The 23,405-nt window shown below is 37.9% G+C and overlaps 1 protein-coding gene across 3 annotated transcripts in view; it reads right to left on the bottom strand.

The window, feature by feature from the left end:
• grb10.S (growth factor receptor bound protein 10 S homeolog) overlaps nt 1-23,405 on the bottom strand; it is a 180,888-nt gene that overhangs the window by 39,869 nt on the left and 117,614 nt on the right. For 2 of the 3 annotated variants that reach the window (XM_018269367.2, XM_018269368.2), the window contains 2 exons: nt 20,955-21,093; nt 7,532-7,688 (listed from right to left, as the gene is read on the bottom strand). In XM_018269367.2, coding sequence (XP_018124856.1) covers nt 7,532-7,688; nt 20,955-21,093 — 296 coding nt within the window. Of the gene's footprint in view, nt 1-7,531; nt 7,689-8,738; nt 8,898-20,954; nt 21,094-23,405 lie in introns of those variants that run through there. The other variant, XM_041567585.1, reaches the window with a different exon arrangement.

Raw genomic sequence — 23,405 nt, forward strand, 5'->3', positions numbered from 1 at the left:
AGTTTCTCAGCAGCATCTCTGGAATATTAGCAACTATTGTATCAATTCTAACAGCTGCCTGTAATGAAACCCAGAGATTTCTGCTCAGCAGGGACAAAGATAAGAAATGTATCAACTAAATGTATCCATTTAGAACAGTTTACAGGATTGGCGACCCCCCCCCCCCCCGAGCTGCTTCAGAAGGAGAGAAATGACACTTTACACTTCAATATTAGAAAATCCGTCGCACATAGAAAATAGAAAGTCATTAGAAAAAAGTTATTTCTGGTGATCTATCTGAAACCAACTAGCAGAGCCGGGCTAAGCCCAGCAGGCGCCCTAGGCAGCCTGCCCGGCTGCTGCGCTGGCTGGATGAGCGCTTCTGCGCATGTGCAGGCACATTATATTAGGCATGTATGTATTGTGCTGGAGATGAGGCAGGTTCGTTCATCTATGGGCCCCAGGTGGATCAGCTTAAAAAGGGGGGGCTCATTTAGTAATGATTTCCAGTAGGTGCTGTAGACAGATAGGAAAGAATAATTGCTTTCCTAGCATAAAAGCCTCTGGAGTATATGTTGGTACCTGACACTATGTTCTCAATCAGTCTAAGGAGGCATGCTTTTAGGGATCAGACAGTTGCCATTTTCAATGTCTGCATAAAAGTTACCACTTTTTTCTACCTATCACAGGGCAGGCCCAAAATGTATGTAGGCACATCTAGGCTTGCCCCACGTTTGAAGTATAGGCCCATGGAATGGGGACATGTTGGGTATATATTCTGTGTACTGTACAGTGTTGTTTAAATACTGCATTGGTACCAATTACAGAAGGTAAACATGAGAGAGCTCATCCCAGTCCTCAGCATCAACCTGTAATATGTCTTCAGTCCGCTTGGTATGACTGTTCGCAAAGAGTTTGCCTTTTGTGTTTTGAGTAAAGGTGTCTTCAAAGCTCCCTCAAGTTGAAAAAGGGAGATCTTAGGGAGAGTTCTGAATTGTACTTAATTAAAAGACAGTGGGGCAAATTCACTAAGCGCCGAACGCTAGCGTTAATTCGCTAGCGTTTGGTATTTTCGTTACTGCGCAAATTCACTAACGAACGCTGGCCTAGTTTCGCTAGTGTTACTTCGCACCCTTACGCCAGGCGAATTTTCGCTAGCGACGTAACTACGCAAATTCACTAACTTGCGCAGTGTACTGAACGCTACCTTTTATGCTAGACTTCCTTCGCCACCTCAGACCTGGCGAAGCGCAATAGAGTAGATAGGGATTGTTTCAAAAAAAGTCAAATTTTTTCTAAGTCCCAAAAAACGCTGGCGTGTTTTCTACATGATGGGTGATAGGCTGAAAAAGATCGAAAATTTTTTTGGGGCTCCCCTCCTTCCCCCCTACATTTCCTGACTCATGGCAACTTACCTAGACAGTGGGCACATGTGTAGGGCAAAATAAAATTTTTATTTGGTGATTTGAAGGTTTTCTAGGCATTTGTAGTTGATACGTATTCCTCCATTGAAATTTGAATTTCGCGCCGTATGCGCGGATTTTAGTGAATTTGCGGAGCGCTGGCGAAACTACGCCTGGCGAAGTGCGGCGAAGTTGCGCCTGGCGAAACTACGATTGTTAGTGAATTTGCCCTAGTGTATCTAACTGCACCACCCTCTATGTGGAAATTCAGTATTTGGGACAAGTTGATTTCTACTAAAATATAACATTTATAAAAAGTAATTTAAAATATTGATCATGGGGTCAAGAACTGAAAAAAAGATTTAAAAATAAAAAATTGATAATCTCACTACTGTATTGCACCAGGGTGTAAGTGTGTGTGTGGAGGGGCAGGTTCGCCAGTTGCAGTTGTGTGTTTCAAATAACTCATCCTATAAATACACCCCTATGAGATTCACCACATCAAAACATCGATTGGATACCGATTCTCAATTTTTTAACTGATGCTATGTGGATAAGACTTCAGAGGCATTGTACTTGGCCAGCAACAGGCTGGTCAGAGGGCACAAATTGTCATGGTTATACTGTGCAGACAACCACCCATTCCCTTTTAGGCCAAAGTCTGATGGCTTATGACTAGACATAGACTTCCATATTAAGTTTATTGTAATGGAAATTTATTGTACACAACATCTGTCCAAATTAAATTACCTTTTTGCTTTGCAATCAGTACATTGGGCTCAGTCAAAATTAACACTTTGCTCTTCGTCTTTGCCCAGCCCCAAACAATGCACTTCTTTTTTTTTTTTTAAAGATTCCACATTGCCTGCAGCTTGGAAAGATCCTATGTCCTATAATGTATGAACTCATGTTTTTGGTTCTACATGTTGCATTTCTTATTTTTCTGCCAAAGTACTGCACAACACTGATGAAAAATGTAATGTAATGTTAATGTAGGTATGGGACCTGTTGTCCGGAGACCCGTTATCCAGAAAGCTCCGAATTACGAAAGGGCATCTCTCCATTATAATAAAAAAACAAAGAAAGGATTTTTGTCCTTAAAAACAAGAAGTGAAAGAGTTTCATGTATATTTAAATTTAATTCACTATTACCCACACTGGTTAAAATAAAAATTCATACAAAAGTACTACTACCATATATAGCTATAACTGCTGTTCTGTTCCTGACACAGAGAGCCATTCCACTTGAAGTAAATCAACAGGGTAAGATAATAAATATTCCTTATTGGAGGCAAAACAATTCTACTGGATTAATGTTGAAATATTTTTGGTAGACTTAAAGGTACATGTATACACATTAAACTCCATGTCCTAAGCATTCTGAACAACAGGTCCTATACCTGTAGTAGTATTAATAATAATACATGACATATAAGCTGTGCACAGTACAACAGATTAAGTTCTTAAAAGGCAGATAAACAGGTCAAATGCCATGTATTGCTCTCTACAGAATTACAATAATAAATTGTACACTTGTAGGTGCTCAATCAATAGATACTACTTTAATTTTAAAAATGCTTTCCTTTTATGGCATTACTTGTTTGTTAACTTTTGGATTACTGAATAAGGCTGTTTACAGAAGAAATTTAAGTATGATCATGTTGGGCATGGCACTGAAGAATACCAGCAGGAAGAATTTACTGGTAATCTGTTTAATAGAAAATATATCATGGATTATGGATATTATGGTTATGGATTACTACCCCTGGACAAACAGTCTCTTATTACATATGTGTACCTTGTTAACACCCCTGATTGACTTACCACTAATGTTACCCTAGTATTTATTAATTTTTTTCTGTGAGCCCTACATTTAATAAGTTGTAGTGGCACGATCTATCATTGCTATTCTTATCTGACAGTATTTTACAAAGACTATACAACATTGAGAGCAGTGCCTACCCCAGTGGCTCTTACCAACTTAATTCTTATAGCATTCACACATACATCCCTCCCATTAAGTCAAACGTCTATACAAAAAGAAGGTTAAAAAAGTGTGTTTTTTTTTTTTTTTAGAAATCTTTTGGTCTTCATGGAAAAACTTTACAATTCAAGACTAATAGTATTTTAAACCTTTAAAATACTTTTATTGTATTCTCGCCATCTCTTGGTCTAAAAGAGGGACCACAATTTGTACTAAGGTTTTCCTGTTTTAACATTATCAAAAAACATTTTATTTTTTTTTTCAAAACTTTAGGAAGATGAACGTGCATGTAAGCTTCAAATAGGTGACCTCAGTTCCTCCCTGATTACTATTATGGTCTCTAAAGTGGTCTAATTAGATTTCAATCGGTTTAATACACATCACAAATAACTATGGATGACTTAAGGTGGCCATACTTTTATCATTCTGCGATGAACGATCGTATCGTTAAACAATCATCTGATGATTATTTTACCATACGATATGCCATCCACGGAGAAGGATTATACGAACAGATATCGTTTGTTTTGTGTATGGACGAACGTTGTTCAAAAGACGAGGAGGGGTGCTAGCATTGTGTCACTGTCTGTAGTATATAGTCAGTTTCTCCTTCCCTGTTCCATGCAGACATGTGGATTTATGTCTTGCTATGGCATAATAAACTTCTTTCACATACTGTATGAGGTGATAGGGTGATATTCCTGCAGTCAGCACCAATTTATTTCCTTACATAGTTCATATAGTTACAAATGAAGCTTTCAGCAAAGAACGATAGGGTCCTTCCGTATATATGTTTGTTGTTCCTTATATGTTCGTTGTTCCTTATATGTTAATTGTTCCTTATATGTTCGTTGTTCCTTATATGTTCGTTGTTCCTTATATGTTCGTTGTTCCTTATATGTTCGTTGTTCCTTATATGTTCGTTGGCTTGTGCTACAATCCTGACAAGCTCAAAGAGGGATTTTATCCCTGAACAACTAAAACTTTTAAACTCATCCGATCAATTATGTGAACGATAATGTTAAGACTATCGTTTGTCCGACTATCGTTCGTACACCATCAACCATCCAATAGGTTATCGATATAGGTTATCGATATTATCGGAACGTTCTGGAATCAGTTGTTTGGAAGTAAAAAAATCTGCCCATGTATGGCCACCTTAAGGCCAAGCCAACCATTTATGCACAGTTTAATAAAAACTGGGATTGCTTTAAGAGAACGCATTTCAGTTATTTCTTGGAAATTCACAGCAGTGAAGGTTTTGGGTATTTTAATCAAGCATGTGCTATAGAACATGGGTCAATCAATTTAGGAGCACTGTCTGTGTATATCTCTGATCACAATATGCTTACATTTCAACTCTCACTAACTCCCTCCTCACCCCCTGCTATTCCCCAAACACGTACTTACCGTGACTTGCAAGCTGTAGACGTGTCACATCTCTCTTCTTCCTTTGACTCTCTTCACTCTAATATCTCAGCCATCTCATGTCCTAATGTGGTTACCTCTGTCTACTATAGTACTCTCACCACTGCCCTAAATGAGCTTGCTCCTATAAAAACTAAACGTTCTAGAGCCAAACCACTTCAACCTTGGCATACTGCTCATACAAAAGCTCTCCAAAGACACTCATGTGCACTTGAGCGTCGCTGGCGCAAATCCCGTACAGAATCAGACTTTTGGAGCAACAAATCTGCCCTGCGTTCCTATAACACCAGCCTCTTCCAAGCCAAACAAACATACTTTACTTCACTCATTAACTCCCTTTCTAAAAAACCAGCACAACTTTTCTCCACCTTTAACACTCTCCTTTCCCCTTCTCCACCCCCTCCATGCACATCTGTCTCTGCGCAAGATATTGCTGAGCACTTCAAAAACAAAATTGACACTATCAGAAGGGACATTATACTACTCAAGCCCCCTAGACTTCCACCACCCTCCCTCCACACTCCCCAGTCCACAATCCTTGTCTAATCAAAGCCTTAACTCACCTATTTAATCTTTCGCTCTCAACTGGACTGTTTCCTTCTCAACTAAAACATGCTCTTGTCACCCCCATTCTGAAAAAAAACTCTTGATCCCTCCAATCTTGACAACCTCCGACCTATCTCTCTGCTACCTTTCATCTCTAAACTACTTGAGCTAGTCTACAACCGACTAACCTCATTCCTCTCTGACAATAACCTGCTGGACCCCCTACAATCTTGTTTTAACCACAACACCCTACGGAAACGGCCCTGACTCGACTAACTAATGACCTTTTAACCGCTAAAGCCAACAATCATTTCTCACTACTAATACTGCTTGATCTCTCAGCCACATTTGACACTGTAGATCACCCTCTCCTCCTCCAGTCCCTCCATTCGCTTGGCCTTCATGACACAGCCCTGTCCTGGTTCTCTTCTTACATCACCATCGTTCCTTCAGTGTCTCCTACAATGGAGTATAATCTTCTCCCCTACCTCTTTCTGTTGGAGTTCCTCAAGGCTCTGTCCTGGGACCATTACTATTCTCCCTCTATACTTCCTCCCTCGGCAAATTAATCAACTTGTATGGTTTCCACTACCACCTCTATGCTGACAATACTCAGATCTATCTCTCATCTCCTGATCTCAACCCAGCGTCTCCTCCTGCCTGTCCGCTATCTCTACCTGGATGTCGCAACGCTATCTTAAATTAAACCTCTCTAAAACTGAAATGGTTCTCTTTCCTCCAACTAACACCAGTAACATCCTGGAAGTACCCATCATAGTTAACAATCACCCCCTCTCCCCAGGCCCGGTGCCTTGGGGTTATCCTAGATTCTGCCCTGTCATTCACTCCTCATATCCAGTCACTTATTAAATCATGTCACTTCCACCTAAGGAACATATCCAAAATACGATAATTTATCACCCAAGATGCTGCCAAAATTCTTATTCACTCTCTCATCATATCACGTCTAGACTACTGTAACTCTCTTTTAATTGGCCTTCCCCTCCAGAGACCTCTCCAGTCCATAATGAACACTGCTGCGAGGCTCATATACCTCAGCAAACGCTCATCCTCTGCCTCGCCATTCTGTCAATCCCTGCACTTGCTTCCGGTACCTTTCAGAATCAAATTCAAATTAATGACACTGACTTTCAAAGCACTTCATAACTCTGCCCCACCCTCCTCACATGCCTGCATTCAAGACTTTGCAAGGGCTGCACCCCTCCTCTGGAACTCTCTCCCACGGTCTGTCCGACTTTCTCCCAACCTTTCTGCTTTCAAAAAATCTCTTAAAACGCACTTCTTTCGAGAAGTCTACCTTCACTCTGCTTAACTACCAAACGCAACACCACATACAGTACCACATTTCTCACCCACTTAATTCGGTCTTGCCCACTCCCACACCTTGTGTATTACTCCCTTCCCTTTAGATTGTATGCCTATGCATAGGGCCTTCCTCACCTTTTTGTACCTGTATTGATTGTGATGTATATAACTCCATATGTTCTATGTATATAATTCATGTGATTTAGTTGTATAATCACATTTACATTACAGTGCTACGCAATATGTTGGCGATATATAAATACATGTTAATAATAAAATAATAATAATATTCGGGGAGATTCCTACTTAATTAATGGAGAGATTTGTAGAAAAGGCCTTTGATAAAAAGGATGGTCATTCTACATTTCCCATTGGCCATGAACAAGTCTATATTTTATTTCTCAGACTAGTATAACTTGCATGTGTACTACAAAATTCTGGTAATATTTATATACTAGAAACCTGTGTTTTAATACAAATAATATGTAACTTTTCTGGTGCATCCTATGTAGGCATACAACAAGCGCCTATATCCCAACTGCTGGTTACTCTATAAAACTTATCAGTTCCATACTGCCTTTTCCAACTGTATATTTATTGCGGCAAACATAGTAGATACAACTTACTTTAAAAAAGTTTGTGCTGAAAATAGGGATGCACAGAATCCACTATATTGGGATTTGACTGAATCCCAAATCCTATACTGCCTAAGATGTTATTGCAAGTAACTTTAGATGAAAAAAACCTAACATTTAATTGTGGGCAGGTTACAAGAAACAAAGTAAATGAGCCTCTCAAGAAAGTGGAATCAGATGACCGAAAGCAGTTTTATTTCACTTGACCATCCTCTTTAACAGTCCCCTACCTAATCCTAGATGAGGGTGGTGCTCCACTAGTGTCCAGCTGTTATCATCCACACAATGACTTTGGTAAACCAGTAGCTGGCAGAAGTCCCTGGCTGTCATGTCTGCTAGAATCTCCACCACTTTGCTTGTCCCATCTTCACTAAAGACTTTAACCACCTGTAACATAAAGGATACACTTAATAGCCTTATGTTGTATCACAGTCACATATCAACCAAACTGCCAATTTGCTTCCTAATGCCACAATGCTAGAAAAATATGATGCTCACTCAAGCATCAACAAACCACTATAAATTAATTAAGTATTTGTCGGTAAAGTTTTGTTTTTAAAAAAGTTATGTATGTTAATCAGAGAATGACACAAAAATATAAATGTGCATCACTAATTTATCGATACCCACCAGCACACCCTAGCCTCTTATTCAGTGATGGTCCAGTGCATAGTAAGAGGGAACAGCTCCCTCCAATATACTGGAAAAGCTAAATTACCGGCACACAGGACTTGATGCAAGTGGGGAAACCCCTGCATATTTATTTAAGTGTAACATTTTGGGGGCACGCCCCTTCGTCAGAAATGTCTGATGAAGGGGCATGCTCTTGAAATGTTATACTTTAATAAATATGCAGGGGTTTCCCACTTGCATATAGTCCTGTGTGTCGTAAATTTAGCTTTTACACAAATACAGCATACATGATGTTCATGGATAACAAGCAGGTAAAAAATCCAGCAAATAAAGAATAAAACCTTTACTCTATGACAATAAAGCAGTCACCTATGGATCTCCATCTTCTGTAACATCATGCATACACAAAGAATTTATTCATATTTATAACATACGTATATAATGTATATGGAAAAATAACCACAGACACACACACACCTATACAACACAAATACATATACATATCTACATTTTCAAACAATTTAGAGATATTGATACAAATGTCCTATTATAGGACATGCCTGTATGCACAAATTAGAAAAACGCATTATTACACTGATGTAGGCAAGTATGCGTTATGTACTGGAACATGCATATCCAAGTATGCTTAGTAATGTAAAAACACAGTCTGCATTGATGCACCATTAATAGATATATACACATATGCACACAGAATACGCATGCATGATCAAAGTGCATAATTAAACACAGATGATAACAAAAACTAACGAGTTTACCATCATAATTCAGTATGGAAAATCTTACCTCTACTGCACGCAAAAGGCAGCAGTCGGGAGAACAAGATGGCATTTTTAAGTCTAGATTGCCTCTTGAAAGAGTTTTTTCCTCTGTGATTTCCAAGCCCCTTTTGCAGACTTAGCTGCACTCTCAGGGTGGAACATACAGTGTCAACGGATTACTGTACCGTACCTGTCATGTAGCCAGTCTTACATGGCAATGTTCCTGGGGAAAGGCAGGCAACTCGCCCAGAGCTCCTCTCAAAGGGTTACACAGTCAATCTTTTAGGTAGTGAATCAAACCACATTTTGCAGACCAATCGTAGGTCTCCTCTGACTGATGTAATCATTTCCCACACACTCATGCAGACTTCCAATTTATATTCAAGCAGTTATACAAAAAGAAAAAAAATAATCCCACCCCAGAGAAAAATATCTGTTTTATGACCACCCACATGTTAATATCCAAAACCCTAAAGAAAATAAAAAAAGTTCAATACAAAAAAAAGGGGGGGGAGGAGGAGACTAAAGATTCTCTGCCAAAAGCATGCGTGTACTCGGAATCCTGACTGCTGTGCCAAACTGCTCTCACAATAGCCCTGCCTGGAAGCAGCTGATGTCATCCACATACAACTTAAGCTCTCAAACTTCTAGTCGCTAAATAACTTCCCTTTCCCAACTGCAGGGAGAAGCCTGACTCTGGATACTCCCTACTAATTACTTTCCTTTTAAAAAAATGTGCGTTTGTTATTAAAAGCAACTTCCTACAATCTTTTTATTATTTTTTTCCTTTTAAAGAAACAGGCTTGGTTACTGGAATTACTGCTGAATAGGCAGCTTCAATTCCGCACTGTGTGAACACAGGGTTATTTAAAGGGGGTAGAGAAACAGACACACAGACATTAACAATTGAATTGTAGAATATATTGTTCTTATAAAGCACAACCAGCAATTGCATGCATTTTCTAATTGAATGCAAGCAGTTGTGATTCACTTATTTATCTTAATTGTCATGATGATTTATTAATAAAGATGTTAAATTGCACCAGTGCAGTTACCAATAGCAACCATATAGATCTTTGCTTTCATTTTCTAAGTGTTCGTATTCTGATCAAACTGAATTATTGGTTGCTATTGGTAACTGAATGGGTGCAATCTAGCACCTAGTTTACTAAATCAGCCCTATCATTTCTATTCAAAAACTGTCTTTTAGTATAATACTCAAAGGGATAAGGATGCAGTTCACAACAACTCTCCTATGTCAGCATGAGGACTAGGTATTATGGGCATGACACAAAGGACTTCTGGCTAAACAACTGCCAAAACGTCAAGACTAGTCTCACTTTGACATGATGTAAGTTAGGTTGTAATCAGTCTTCACCACAAAGTAGCAAACTAAATGTTACAAGCTTTAAAAGCAAAGTTGGAAAGTAAGCAGCGATCAACATCAAAAATAGATATAAAAAGGGACATCCCTAGGAAAATATCATCTTATGGATGACTTTAATTTGCTGCATTTAATTTGCTGTGAGACCTAGTGGATGAAACACTGAAAATTACAGATGATATGAATACTATAATGCATCAAATAATATAAATATTGCCTCACAATCACAGTTCTTTCTGCCAGGCCCACCGACTTTGCAATGACATACTATAAATATCAAGTTAAAGAGACAGGAAAAGGCAAATTAAATTCATACAGTAAATACAAGGTACAGTATCTAAAAACTTAATTAGAACATACACACTCCAGGTAGATGACTAAAAGAAATAAATAACGAAAAATTATTCAACAAATATTAATTTTTAATCAATACTGACCAAGTCCAGTGGAAATATATCTGACTGCATTGAAATTACAGATATAGAATGAAAGTTCTGTAATGAAACCAATAAAAACAGGGCACAAAAGTATGTGCACCATTGTTTCTATAGGCTAGGATGTTTATGAACTAAGTATTATATAAACCATCGGACACTGCATTACTGAAGAATCAATGTTGCTTGTACTTAGATCTCAAACACAGTGCACAGAATGCTATTGTTTGTGCCTGATTTTCAAAATAAGATCATTGTGCAGGGATTTAAAGGGGATCTAAAAATATGAAGTATTGTTTTACAAGGAGTAAATCCAATTACACAAGCTGTTAGTTATGTTAGTTATGTTAGTTATAACTGTAAGCAAGCTTCCTTCAGCAGAACTGACTAAACTATTTTTATTTATCTCTCAAGCAGACTTCATTAGAGAGGACACAAATAATAATATACAATGTATATTAAACTACTTTGGACAAGGGGGTTTTCTGATAAGGGATCTCATAAAAAATATTAAATAATTCCAACAGGATCGTCTTGGAACCAATATGGATTTAGTTCTGGTTTGTGATAACAGAAGAACCCCCCACAAGTAAGCAAGTCATTAGTTATCATGGCCATCATATTTTAGTAAATCTGAGAATCCATAAATTGATGCTGAACCATTAGGCATTCATAAAGGAACACAATCAATTTGTCATTTCTCATTGTGGTGAATTACGATTTAAAAAAAACGAATCCCACAGAAAGGCAATCCTGTCAGTGTACAAACACACAGTGGTTGGGGACCAAATCTGCAGGACGTTAGTCTTACACAAGTACATGAACTGCAGACAAAAAAAAAAACAATCATTACATAGAGTTCAAACAAATCAGGGTAACACTCCTACTCGATGTTAAGAGTACCCTGACAAAAATAAAAATTTTTGCTGTAAGAATTGTTCAAATTATCTATACATATCACTCAAATGTCTTACAATCATACCACATCAGTCTTTGAAAGATTATCACATTTTCCCAATGAAATAAAGGCAGAGATATTTTGAAACCATGTGACTTATTTAATATAAAAAACAATGTTCGTTCCATGTGTAAAATGGCTGCAGTATTTTTCAATGTACAGTAAAGCTGGTTATATATGTAAAGATACTCTCATTTGGCGAGGTCACCAAACAAGCAGATCTTTAACCAATATGCTTAATATCTTGAGGTAGGGGATTTCAGGCAGGACAAGAAGGTCATTAGGGTGACAACTGTATCAACGAGACATTGCATTCCTCGCCAGGACAGGAGTTTTAAACCTGTCCGATCTTTTGGAGCTACCATACACGGCCAATAAACTGCATATCCTGTCTGTTTGATCTACTAGTAAGCAAGAATAAAAAATGTTATTGTTTGGTTCCTTCGTAATTTATACACATATAGTTATCATATTGTGTACCATTGCCTTTAAGTTCCTCTTCTCCAATAAACATAACCCAACTTTAAACTTTCCACACCCTTTACCCTTAGTCTTTTTTAATTGGACTTTCACATTAAATAATGTATCGAGGGCTGGAGACCAAAACAGCACTGTATATTCTAGTTGAGGCCTTACTAGTAAAGAGGGAGAATAACTTTTTCCTCCTGTGAACCTATACTATACTAAAATACAAGGCAATACCTACACTGTAATATAAGGCAATACATATACTCTAATAATACAAGGCAATACCTTGTTGCTGACTGTCATTGCATTCTATAGTTAAGTTTATCACCAAGTACCCCCAAGTCTTTGCTTATCAAGGATCTGCCTTAATCCAATTAAAGGGGTAGTTCACCTGTTAACTTTTAGGGTAGAACTACATGGGCGATTTAGGTCGAGACGGATGCGCCGGAAATAAGGTAAGAAATAGAAATGTCAGATGCACGCTGCAACTACATCCGATATTCACACAACTTGACGCCAGTGTTTCGTCGTGTGGCGTCGGATTGGACCTAAATCGCCCATGTAGTTCTACCCTAAGTATGTAATAAAATGGCCAATTCTACTTTTCTTAATTTTTTTTTTTTTATATATATATATAGTTTTTAAGTTGTCTTCTTGTATTAATTCTTTCCAACTTTCAAATGGGGGTCACTGACCCAATCTAAAATAAATGCTCTGTAAAACTACTTTTTATTATTCCTCTCTAGTCAGGCCCTCTCCTATTTATATTCCAGCCTCTTATACAAATCAATTAATGGTTGCTATGGTAATTTTGACCCTAGCAACCAGAGTGCTGAAACTGCAGGCTGGAGTGCTGCTGAATAAAAAGCCAAATAAATAAATAAAAAAAACAAATACAAAATTAAAAGAAGATCACTCTCTACATCATACTAAAAGTTAACGCAAAGGCGAACCCCCTTAAGGAATAACACCTTCATAACAGGTATGAATATTTAAATTAAAAAAAAAAAGAATTTGGGTTCCATGTTTAATTTGCAAAGTACTTTCATTATACAGCTTTTTATGTGTAGGCGATGGATCCCCTTTAACAAAAATGATAGTGTTCATACAAATACAATTAATTGTTTATCCTAAGAAGGCTTCTATAGTTTTACTTTAACCAGGTTAAGTATAAAATAAACATTATAAAAACAAACATTTTGTAAACCATAAGAAATGTATGGATCAAAACGTTATTGCTTAGGGGAGGCATGTCAAACGATAAAATACATTTGTATTAATTAAGCAAAATGCAAGCTTCAAAAGGAGAACTGGCAATCGGAAGAAAAACAGAAATGTAACTTATTTAACCCATCTTTTGCCTATACGATCTTGTCACTGCTGAAAATTCTTCTGGTAAAACATGCAAATTTCCATGTTACCAAGTCAAAGAACCAAGCACAGTAGAATGCTATGGGGTTCAAAAGCATACACAGTATAGAACTGGACTGGCAGGAGAGGAATATAAGAAGGTAGCTGTAAATTGTTAGTGCAGCAACTTGTATCGGAAAATTCAGTGATTTACAAGTAAAAACCCATGGTAAAAATATTGTAATTCAGGAAGTAGTGGGGAAAGTAACTGAGTAAGAGGTTAAAAATTATTTATTATTATTTTTTTTTTTTTTTTTTAAACACAAATGCTTTATTGTCACATCCACAAAAGCATCACATACAGCATATGCAAAATAACTGTGGAATGGCACATACAATGACCAGCACTGAAATATTGCTACGCATTGTGAACAATAAACAGAAAACAGTAAATCTCTCATAACTGTGTCTCCTCAATATGAATGTCGTCTCCATAGGTTGTCTAGAATTGACTGGGTAGCCGCATTAAAAGAAAAAGAAAACACAAAGGGGGGTAGAGAAGGAAAAAGGGAGGGCAATAGGAGCAGGGAGGGCCTAGGGTGCATCTGCATGATTGATGCTGCATTCTTTTTTAAAGGGTTCTTTTTAATTTTAGGCTTGTGCTTAATTCGTGTATCTATGTCTGTTACAAAACCAAAACTGTTGTGTGTCTAATTTAACATCAGTTATTGCAAATCAGAAAAGTAGCTGAACAGGACTGAAAAGTTTACAAACTAGACTCAAAACACTGGCCCTTTTGGTGCTTTGGATGTTGGTCAAACCTGTAATCAAGTCAGACCATGTGATAATTACGTGCTCATCCTGATGATGCCTTTGATTATGTAGTTCCTATATACTAAACAGACATCCTATGAGATCTTTCGAAGGTTGTGTGTAAGGTAGTTTATATGAGAAGAAAAACAAGAAAATAAAACATTACTAAATATTAGTTACAGATCAATGGTCTGTTCTTCTAAAAATATACCAGCCTTAGGATCTTTTGGGAAAAAAAAAAAGTTTTTTTTTTCCTCATTTAAGTTATGCCTCCATTATGGAACTTATCTAATAATCAGTATTGTCTTCACCCCCATACTACTAGTATTAATTTTAAAGTATGCCTGCCACATATCATTAACAAAGACACATACTTTACCTACCCACTCATATTCCCAAAATAACAGAGGAGAAAATGTGTTTTACCTACTACATATTACAGAATCATTATATGCGTCTTTGGAATATTAACCCTTTCACTGCCAGCCAATTTGTTCACTTGCAAATTTTATTGCCAGTTTTTGAACTTTCAGTTTTGGGGCCTTTCCTGGGGGGGCTTTCAGTATACCCAGGTAAACAATATATTGGGGTTTTTTTTAAAAAAAAAAAAATTCATTTTTTTGAAGACATTTCTAATTAATCACCTCAAAGCTTCCACTTAAGCATCTTATCTCTCATATCACTGGGTACCAAGATAAACCTCCCTAAAATGAAGGCCAGTGGTCCACTGAACAGTTTGATGCCCAATGTGCATAGGTTTACCTAAGTACGTGGCCTTTAGGACCCCAAAAGGAAGACACCCCATTTGAGCTAGCATTTCTGTTATTCCAGCCACTGCAAAATCAGCACATTTATTGCATTTTATATAGGGTAAAGCTACCCAGAAAGTCATAGTTTTGAAAGGTACACATTCCCCCGAATACAAGATGAGTAAATATGTTTATGTACCAAGACACAAAGCTTTCCTAAATGTATCAGTTTTGATGACATTTCTGGAAAATCACCTAAAACATCTACTTTGAAGCATCTTATCTCCCACATGCCAGTTTTTGAACTTTCAGTTTTGGGGCCTTTCCTGGGGGGGCTTTCAGTACACCCAGGTAAACAATACTGTATATTGGTTTTTTTTTTTTAAATTTCATTTTTTTGAAGACATTTCTAATTAATCATCTCAAAGCTTCCACTTAAGCATCTTATCTCTCATATCACTAGGTACCAAGATAAACTACCCTACAAATGAAGGCCAGGGGTCCCTGAACAGCTTGAGGTTTACCCATAGTGTGTGGCCTCTAGGGCCCCCAAAATAAAGACATCTCATACAAGCTATCATTTCTGTTGTTACAGCTACTGCAAAATCAACACATTAACTGCATTTTATGTAGGGTAAAGCTACAAAAAAGTACATATGATGGGTCATATCTACACTACTTCATCAATACAATGCCAGATTTACGTGTGGTAAACGCTCAAAAAAAGTACAGCGACCCCTGAAAACCATATATTTTTGAAAGTGCACATTCTGAAAATAGGTAAATGTCTTTTTTTTATGAAATTTCTAAAAAAAAACATCTCAAATTGTAGCAATTCGCTGCATTTATCTCACACAATGTTTTACATACAAAAGAAAGTCATCCTAAATATGAACACCAGAGGTCTACTGATCACTTTGATGCCCAATATACATAGAGATAGCAAAGTATGTGGTTATGTACGGACCCCAATGAAAATAGTGTATATGAATTTTCTTGCCTGCCAACTCAGCTACTGCAAACAGATCCCCCTGACTGCATATTATGTGTCCTAATTGTACAAAGACCCCCAGAAAACCATATTATTTTTGGAAAGTACACATTCTAACACATAAAACAAGGGAAAAGACATATTTCTATACCAAAGCACCAAACTGCAAAACTATGGTAAAAATACATAAGGAACAATAATGCAGGGATAAAATTGCAATAAAACAACAACAATTGTGCAAATCAATGAAATAAAAAAGAACTGGTTCAACAGCATAATTAGTGGCCAAAATAGATCATCTAATAGTCATGGTGCCAAAATAAACAGTTTTTAAGGGTAAAACAAAAAGGTAAAATGGATAAGTAAAAAAGAAAAAAAACTGTTTTTTGTGTATACATGGGGGTAGACGTCTAAAAGTTGGGTGACAGTATGTATAAAATTGTGCATAAGTATCAAGTGTACAAAATGGAAAAAATAAATTTACTAAAATGTGTGATATTTGTGCAAGTATGTAAATAAAGGCCACTTCTCATTCCTGGAGCATGAGGAACGATTGAATCACTGGAGGGGTCCTGGAGCTCTGTGCCTGCAGAGTGTTGTGAAGCAGGAAGTGCATGGATGGTGCTGGGAGAACTAGGAATTTGGCAAGCACAGCAGACGCTTAATCTGATTGTATCTGCTGTTGGAAGTCGGTCCTGCAAGGATTCCGTTGCAGGATCGTCATGACAACCCCCAGCCCCGTTGCCCAGGGGGCTGTCACTGCTGCCCTCTCTTGGTGGAAGTGGCTAAAGCCACCAATGCAGACATAAATGGTCATCTGCCTAAGAACGTACATAGTACGTTCTTGACAGATGAAGACCCTGCCTGTCAGTAACACTAGAGACGTAACTAGAGGGGGCGGGCCCTGGTGCGGGACGTGCAGCCGGGCCCCACCCCCTTCATACGTCCGGAAACGGCCGCATTTACGGCCGAATTTCCCAATTACGAGTGGCGTGCAAGCTGCCGGGGGGCCCCGAGGGGGTGCGGGCCCTGGCCCAATCGCACCCCCTGCTCCCCCGGTAGTTACGCCACTGAGTAACGCCACAAAATGTGTTTTAAAGTGATGAAAATATAAGGTACTGTTGCTTGCACTGTTAAAACTGGTGTGTTTGCTTCAGAAACTATACCATAGTTTATATAATCAAGCTGCTGTGTAGCCATGGGGGAAACCATTCAAAGCTGAAAAAGGAGAAAAGGCACAGGCTACACAGCAGATAACAAGCTCTATAGCATACAACAGCTTATATATTATCTACTGTGTATCCTGTGCTTGAATGGCTGCCCCCATGGATACACAGCAGCTTTATATAAACCATAGTACAGTTTCTGAAGCAAACACACCAGTTTTTCCAGTGCAGGGCAACAGTACATTATACTGTATTTTCATTACTTTAAAACACTTTCAGTTTTTGGTATTATGACATGCTATTTAATATTTTTTCCAGTTGCTCCAGAACTCCAGAATCCATTTAACAATGTGGGTGGGGGTGCCAGGGGGCTCTTCAGTAGCCTGATTACGCATAACTTTTAATACTTACAATGGGAATCTAAAAAATGCATGTGATGAGAATGGAAGCTCAGTCCTTCCAAGTGATTACATGCACCCGATGTTAAGTCACCTTGTCTGTACCTTTCACTCAGTTGCAACAAATCCACTTCGCCAGTCGGGCACTTGAGACTTAAGCAAATTTAAATAAATATTTTTTTCTAAGTCTCAAGTGCCCTGGTCATGAAGTGGTTTTGATGATGGAAACTAACAGTAAATCCATAATCTAATCCCTTCTTTGTCTCTAAAGTTTTGCAGAGGTATTCATGAGTCCAAGCAGAGATGGCACACATAATATGCAAGAACATAATGAAAGGGAAAAAAATCAATAACTAAAAGAAGGTTCTTGCCAAAAAACACTGTAGCAATTAAAGTATTGTATTTCCCAATTTCATGCACTGAGATCTTCAACACAAGAATGACCTCACCAGCTTATTGTTTATTAAACTCTGTGCTGATAATGCACGGTCTCTGAAGAATGAAGAGACATGGCAAAGGAGTTTTTGCAGGAAATCTAGGTCAGTGCAGACCACACAGTTCAGACATATCTCAATGTGGCTAATATTGGCAGAACAGCACTCAGAGGTGAACTTGTAGCCAAATGTCCACATATGCCAAGGATCAGTAATTAGTTTACATCAGAATTGTGCAATGCACAGTATTTTGCCATGTACTGGCCTCCACCTGAAACATATCTTAAACATTACCAGTATCCTATTTCCTGTTGCCCAATCTTATTGCAAAAAGAAAGAAATGTTTACTATCGCCACTCAATAGGTTGCCAAATAACTGTTTTGATACTGGAAGCAGAGTTTTTTGTTTGAAAACACACAATTTTGCATTTATTCTGACCTGAATACAGTTTTTAAAAACGTAAACACAAGTTTAAAATGTGCAAACATTGCAGAGAAGGAATAAGAGGGAACATTGACTGGAAGCTTTACGACGTTAAAACTAAAACAGGTTTAACTCCTGATAAAAGTAAATACTGTACCTCTGAAAACCACAAATTTGCTACAAAAGCAACATCATAAAATTGGCACACTAGAATAAATATACAATATAGAACACTTTTTAAGATGCAGTTCAGCAGTCCCCCTGCTCCCTATATTCCAGAGGACCGGTCATGGCTATGGTGCAACATGAATTGTCATTTTACATAAACAGTACATTGCGCTATGGGGTCACAGCATAAAGAATGGCTAAGATTATTGGGGTCAGTAAAATGCTCCAGAAGTGATGCTGTTTTCACCTCTACTACCTGTAACTTGTCCACTAGATTTCTTGCAAAATTCACTAAGCTTCTACTGCATGAAAACAGTATAAACTGTGAAAACGATAAATCTCAAATGTCCAGCATGCTTTCCCCACCTCTAATGAGCACTAGTCCATATTTTTCTAATGTACAGATTTTTTTAATAAGTTTTGTAGCAAGCCTCGAGTTCTTTGCTGGATATTTTCTGGCTGATAGCCGATACACTGAATATATTCTGGCAGACAGCTTGTATACCTTATTCTTAGAATGATCACCTTATCTATGAACTGTAGGCCTCTGAGGAACAGATAGAAGCATAGCAATTCTGGATTTTAGGCATGTGTTTTTTACATTTTACGGAAATAATACACCTGTTACATATGCATTTTGCTTCATAAAGTTTCACCTTCAATAATACGTTTTTATTTAGCTTTGTTACTGTTGTTCATATTGTAGTGGTTTTCATTGCTGGGCCAGGTCCCTCAGAGAATCAATGAAACCAGTTTGGATAGCCTAATTTCAGCAAATAAACATTAAAAACGTTTAAATATTACACAGATAATAGACAGATTTGGGGAGCACTCTGGAAGATTATAGTAGACCCTGACTGTGCTACCCTATATATATCTAAAATTAATTGTATTACTACTGACTAGAGGCAGCATTTGGATTTATTTTGATGTAATATTCAGAATTATATTCATTAGCTTCTGGTAACATCTTCTAAAGATAATGTTATCCAACTTATTAACCTTATTTTAACCAACTTAACCTTATTTTGTGCAGTGATGGATTCTAGGACTTGAGGTCTCTCTGCTTTTCAGAAAACCTATGCTCCTCCAACTATATATAACAGAGAAACCTGAATTTATCACAATAAACACAGTGTTTGAGGGGTTATATGAGAGATGTGGGAAGTGGCTTCTCAAAAAAACAAAAAACAAATGTTTTAAATGACAAGGAAACTATACATATATTTGCTATTAGGATTCTCACCACCTCTACTAAAATGCTGTATTTTTTTGTATTAAGTGTTGCATTTGTGGTTTACTAGCCAGTTTCATGGTTGTCATCTTGGCAGGGAAGCAATAATTTCCTACTCTTTGAAAGTCAAACAGTCCACGCATCATAATTAATGCTTTGATTCCTAATAGAGCAGGCATGTGACCTGTGCATCATTTCTGGCACGAAGATTCTTGTAAGCAAACAAGGGAAAGCCAGTGAAGTGGGATGTGGAGGCTGCTCCAGCCAGAGGCATAGGAGCAGACACCCTAATTAACATCAGCTGTATCTCCTGTGTGTAAGAGTCATGTTTCCTGTAGCTTAAGTACACAACAGGAGCAAAAATTATCCATTATCGGTGTTCATATCACGACATGTTTCGGGAACTAATTCCTTTTTCAAGTGATAACAATAACTTATCAAACACAATTTAACTACCCTCTAGGGCCCTTCCCCTTAACGCCCCACGTGATGCTGCTTTTGATTGGCCGGACAAGTCCATCCCTCAAATCCATGTGACAAAATCACTTTAGTAATCCGTCCAATTGTGTTAATGTAATTAGAATTTACTCCAACAGGAAGTTATTGGACTTTTAATTGAATGGACAATTGGACTTATTACTAAGGTGAAAAAATCATTCTCAAATTTATAGTTTGTTTGGAATGGAAAGATCTATTAAATAAGATAATGTCCAAATGTGGTGGTGCACATCACTAAGAACATAAGTGTTTTAAGAACATGCATTCATGTCCAGTTTGCCCCTCTAGGCACTAGACCAGATCGACCCTCTTTCTTTGGAAACTGTGAATGCGCAATATTCAAATGGTACTGCAAGAGTGCCAAATTGTGAGAAGGAAGAGGTAGCCCCTCTCAGTTCTTCCACTTTAGCCACAAGTGTCCAGCAGGAACCTGCTAACTGTTCCCCTGGCACAGAACTACTGGTGCCAAAATATAAATATGACCCTCCATAATTTACATCTGAATTTTATATGCAATATTCATGACCATGCCAGAACTCCTGTAAATGGCCACAGGTGTGATTCCCACTTGCATACCAATGGGCAGTGTAAACCACAAGCAGAATAGTGGGTGCAGTTAAAGGTGTGGAGTGAGAGAGGAATCTGGCTCAAGTTTTTCACCAGGTCCATAAGGATTACGTTATGTTACTGCAAACAAACCTTAAAAGAAAGGTTGTGTGTGTGTACACCCATACATACAGAAACACTATTGCATAAAATGAGAGATACTTACACTTTTTTTGCCCACTGGCTCATTTTGAGGTAAAGACCCTGATGCAAGGACTGGTGAACTGGCTGGAGTGCAAAGTTCTGGAAACGTATTTGGAATCGCAGGCAAAGATGATGTGCGCAGTTGCTCCTCTTGGAGACACCTAACAAAAGACAATTTGGGCCCTGAGTGAGTGTTACAACATTTTTTTGTAGTATTGCTGCATTACCCCCCATTAACATATGTAATATTATTCTGCTTAGGAAGCAATCTCTAAAACATATACCAAACAAGCAAAATTCTTGATAAAAAAAAAAAACCAAAAACCTGTGGAAACGTTGGATGAGTATACCCCCACGTTAAAACAATCCTTTTCCACCAAAAAAAAATACCAGACCAAAAATCCAGCGTCTTCAACATCTAAATGCCAGCCCATGGCACAGGTAATTTGATACAATACAGAAGATGGTAGTCTCTTGCTCTCCACTCATTTTCCTGCATATCAACTACTATCTTAAGTGGAAAAGAGATACCTTTATCACAGGGTACTACTTTAAGTCTTTCTTCAGAAGAGGAGATGGCAGAGCCTGTAGAGGCCAAATAAAACTTTCAGTTGTCCTCATAACCTACTGGAAAAGTCCAGAATAAGGCATACAAATGGCCATGAGCAGGATGTGTGAAACCCAAGGAGATTTATGGGTATATTTATAGTTACATAGTAACATAGATCAGGTTGAAAAAAAGATAGTCCATTAAATTCAAACCCTCCAAATGAAAGCCCATCATCCAACCATACACCCCTCCATATTTTCACATACATTATATATACCCATATCTATACTAACTATAGAGTTTAGTATCACAATAGCCTTTGATATTATGTCTGTCCATGAAATTATCCAAGCTACTCTTAAAGGCATTAGCAGAATCAGCCATCACATCATTTGGCAGTGAAAAGGTCTCCTGCTATATGTCTATAGTGTCCTCTAATGTACTTGTAAAGTGTAATCATGTCCCCTCGCAAACGCCTTTTTTCCAGAGAAAACACCCCAACCTTGAGAGTCTACCCTCATAATTTAAGTCTTCCATCCCTCTAACCAGTTTAGCTGCATGTCTCTGAACTCTCTCAAGCTCATTTATATCAATCTTACGGGATACTCCAGATGCAGCCTTACCAGGGACCTATAAAGAGGCATAATTATGTTTTCATCCCTTAAGTTAATGCCCTTTTTATGCAAGAGAACTTTATTTGCTTTAGTAGCCACAGAATGACACTGCCCAGAATGAGACAACTTGTTATCTACAAAAATCCCAAGATCATTCTCATTAAAAGGGATACCGTCATGGGAAAAAAATTTTTTTTTCAAAATGAATCAGTTAATAGTGCTGCTCCAGCAGAATTCTGCACTGAAATCCATTTCTCAAAAGGGCAAACAGATTTTTTAATATTCAATTTTGAAATCTGACATGGGGCTAGACATATTGTCAATTTCCCAGCTGCCCAAGTCATGTGACTTGTGCTCTGATAAACTTCAATCACTCTTTACTGCTGTACTGCAAGTTAGAGTGATATCACCCCCCTCCCTTTTCCCCCCCAGCAGCCAAACAAAAGAACAATGGGAAGGTAACCAGATAGCAGCTCCCTAACACAAGATAACAGCTGCCTGGTAGATCTAAGAACAGCACTCAATAGTAAAAACCCATGTCTCACTGAGACACATTCAGTTACATTGAGAAGGAAAAACAGCAGCCTGCCAGAAAGCATTTCTCTCCTAAAGTGCAGGCACAAGTCACATGACTGGGGCAGCTGGGAAATTGACAAAATGTCTAGCCCCATGTCAGATTTCAAAATTGAATATAAAAAAATCTGTTTGCTCTTTTGAGAAATGGATTTCAGTGCAGAATTCTGCTGGAGTAGCACTATTAACTGATGCGTTTTGAAAAAAACATGTTTCCCGATGACAGGATCCCTTTACAGAAACTCCCCAACACACTGCCATTTAGTGTATAATATATAACATTGAACCTCATTTTCCAGTTTGCTGCCCAATTTCTCCAACTTAGACAAATCTCTCTGCAAAGTGGCAGCATCCTTCATGGAACCTAAAGTTCTGCATAATTTAGTATCATCTGCAAAAATAGAAACACTACTTTCAATGCTTACCTCCAGGTCATTAATAAACAAGTTAAAAAGCAAGGGACCTAGTACAAAGCCCTACGGTACTCCACTAACAACACTAGTCCAATTAGAAAATGTTCCATTTACCACCACTCTTTCTAGTCTGTCTTTTAGCCAGTCCTCTATCCAGGTACAAATACTATGGTACAGGCCAACCAATCACATCCACTGCCATCCCATAAGTCCCTACTTACCTTCTCATAAAAAGAAATTAAGTTAGTCTGGCAAGATCTATTATGCATAAAACCATGCTGACACAAACTCATAGTATTGTGATTTGCTATGAAGTTCAGTAT

This window comes from Xenopus laevis, chromosome 6S (genome assembly GCF_017654675.1).
Source record: "Xenopus laevis strain J_2021 chromosome 6S, Xenopus_laevis_v10.1, whole genome shotgun sequence".
Classification (NCBI taxonomy): domain Eukaryota; kingdom Metazoa; phylum Chordata; class Amphibia; order Anura; family Pipidae; genus Xenopus; species Xenopus laevis.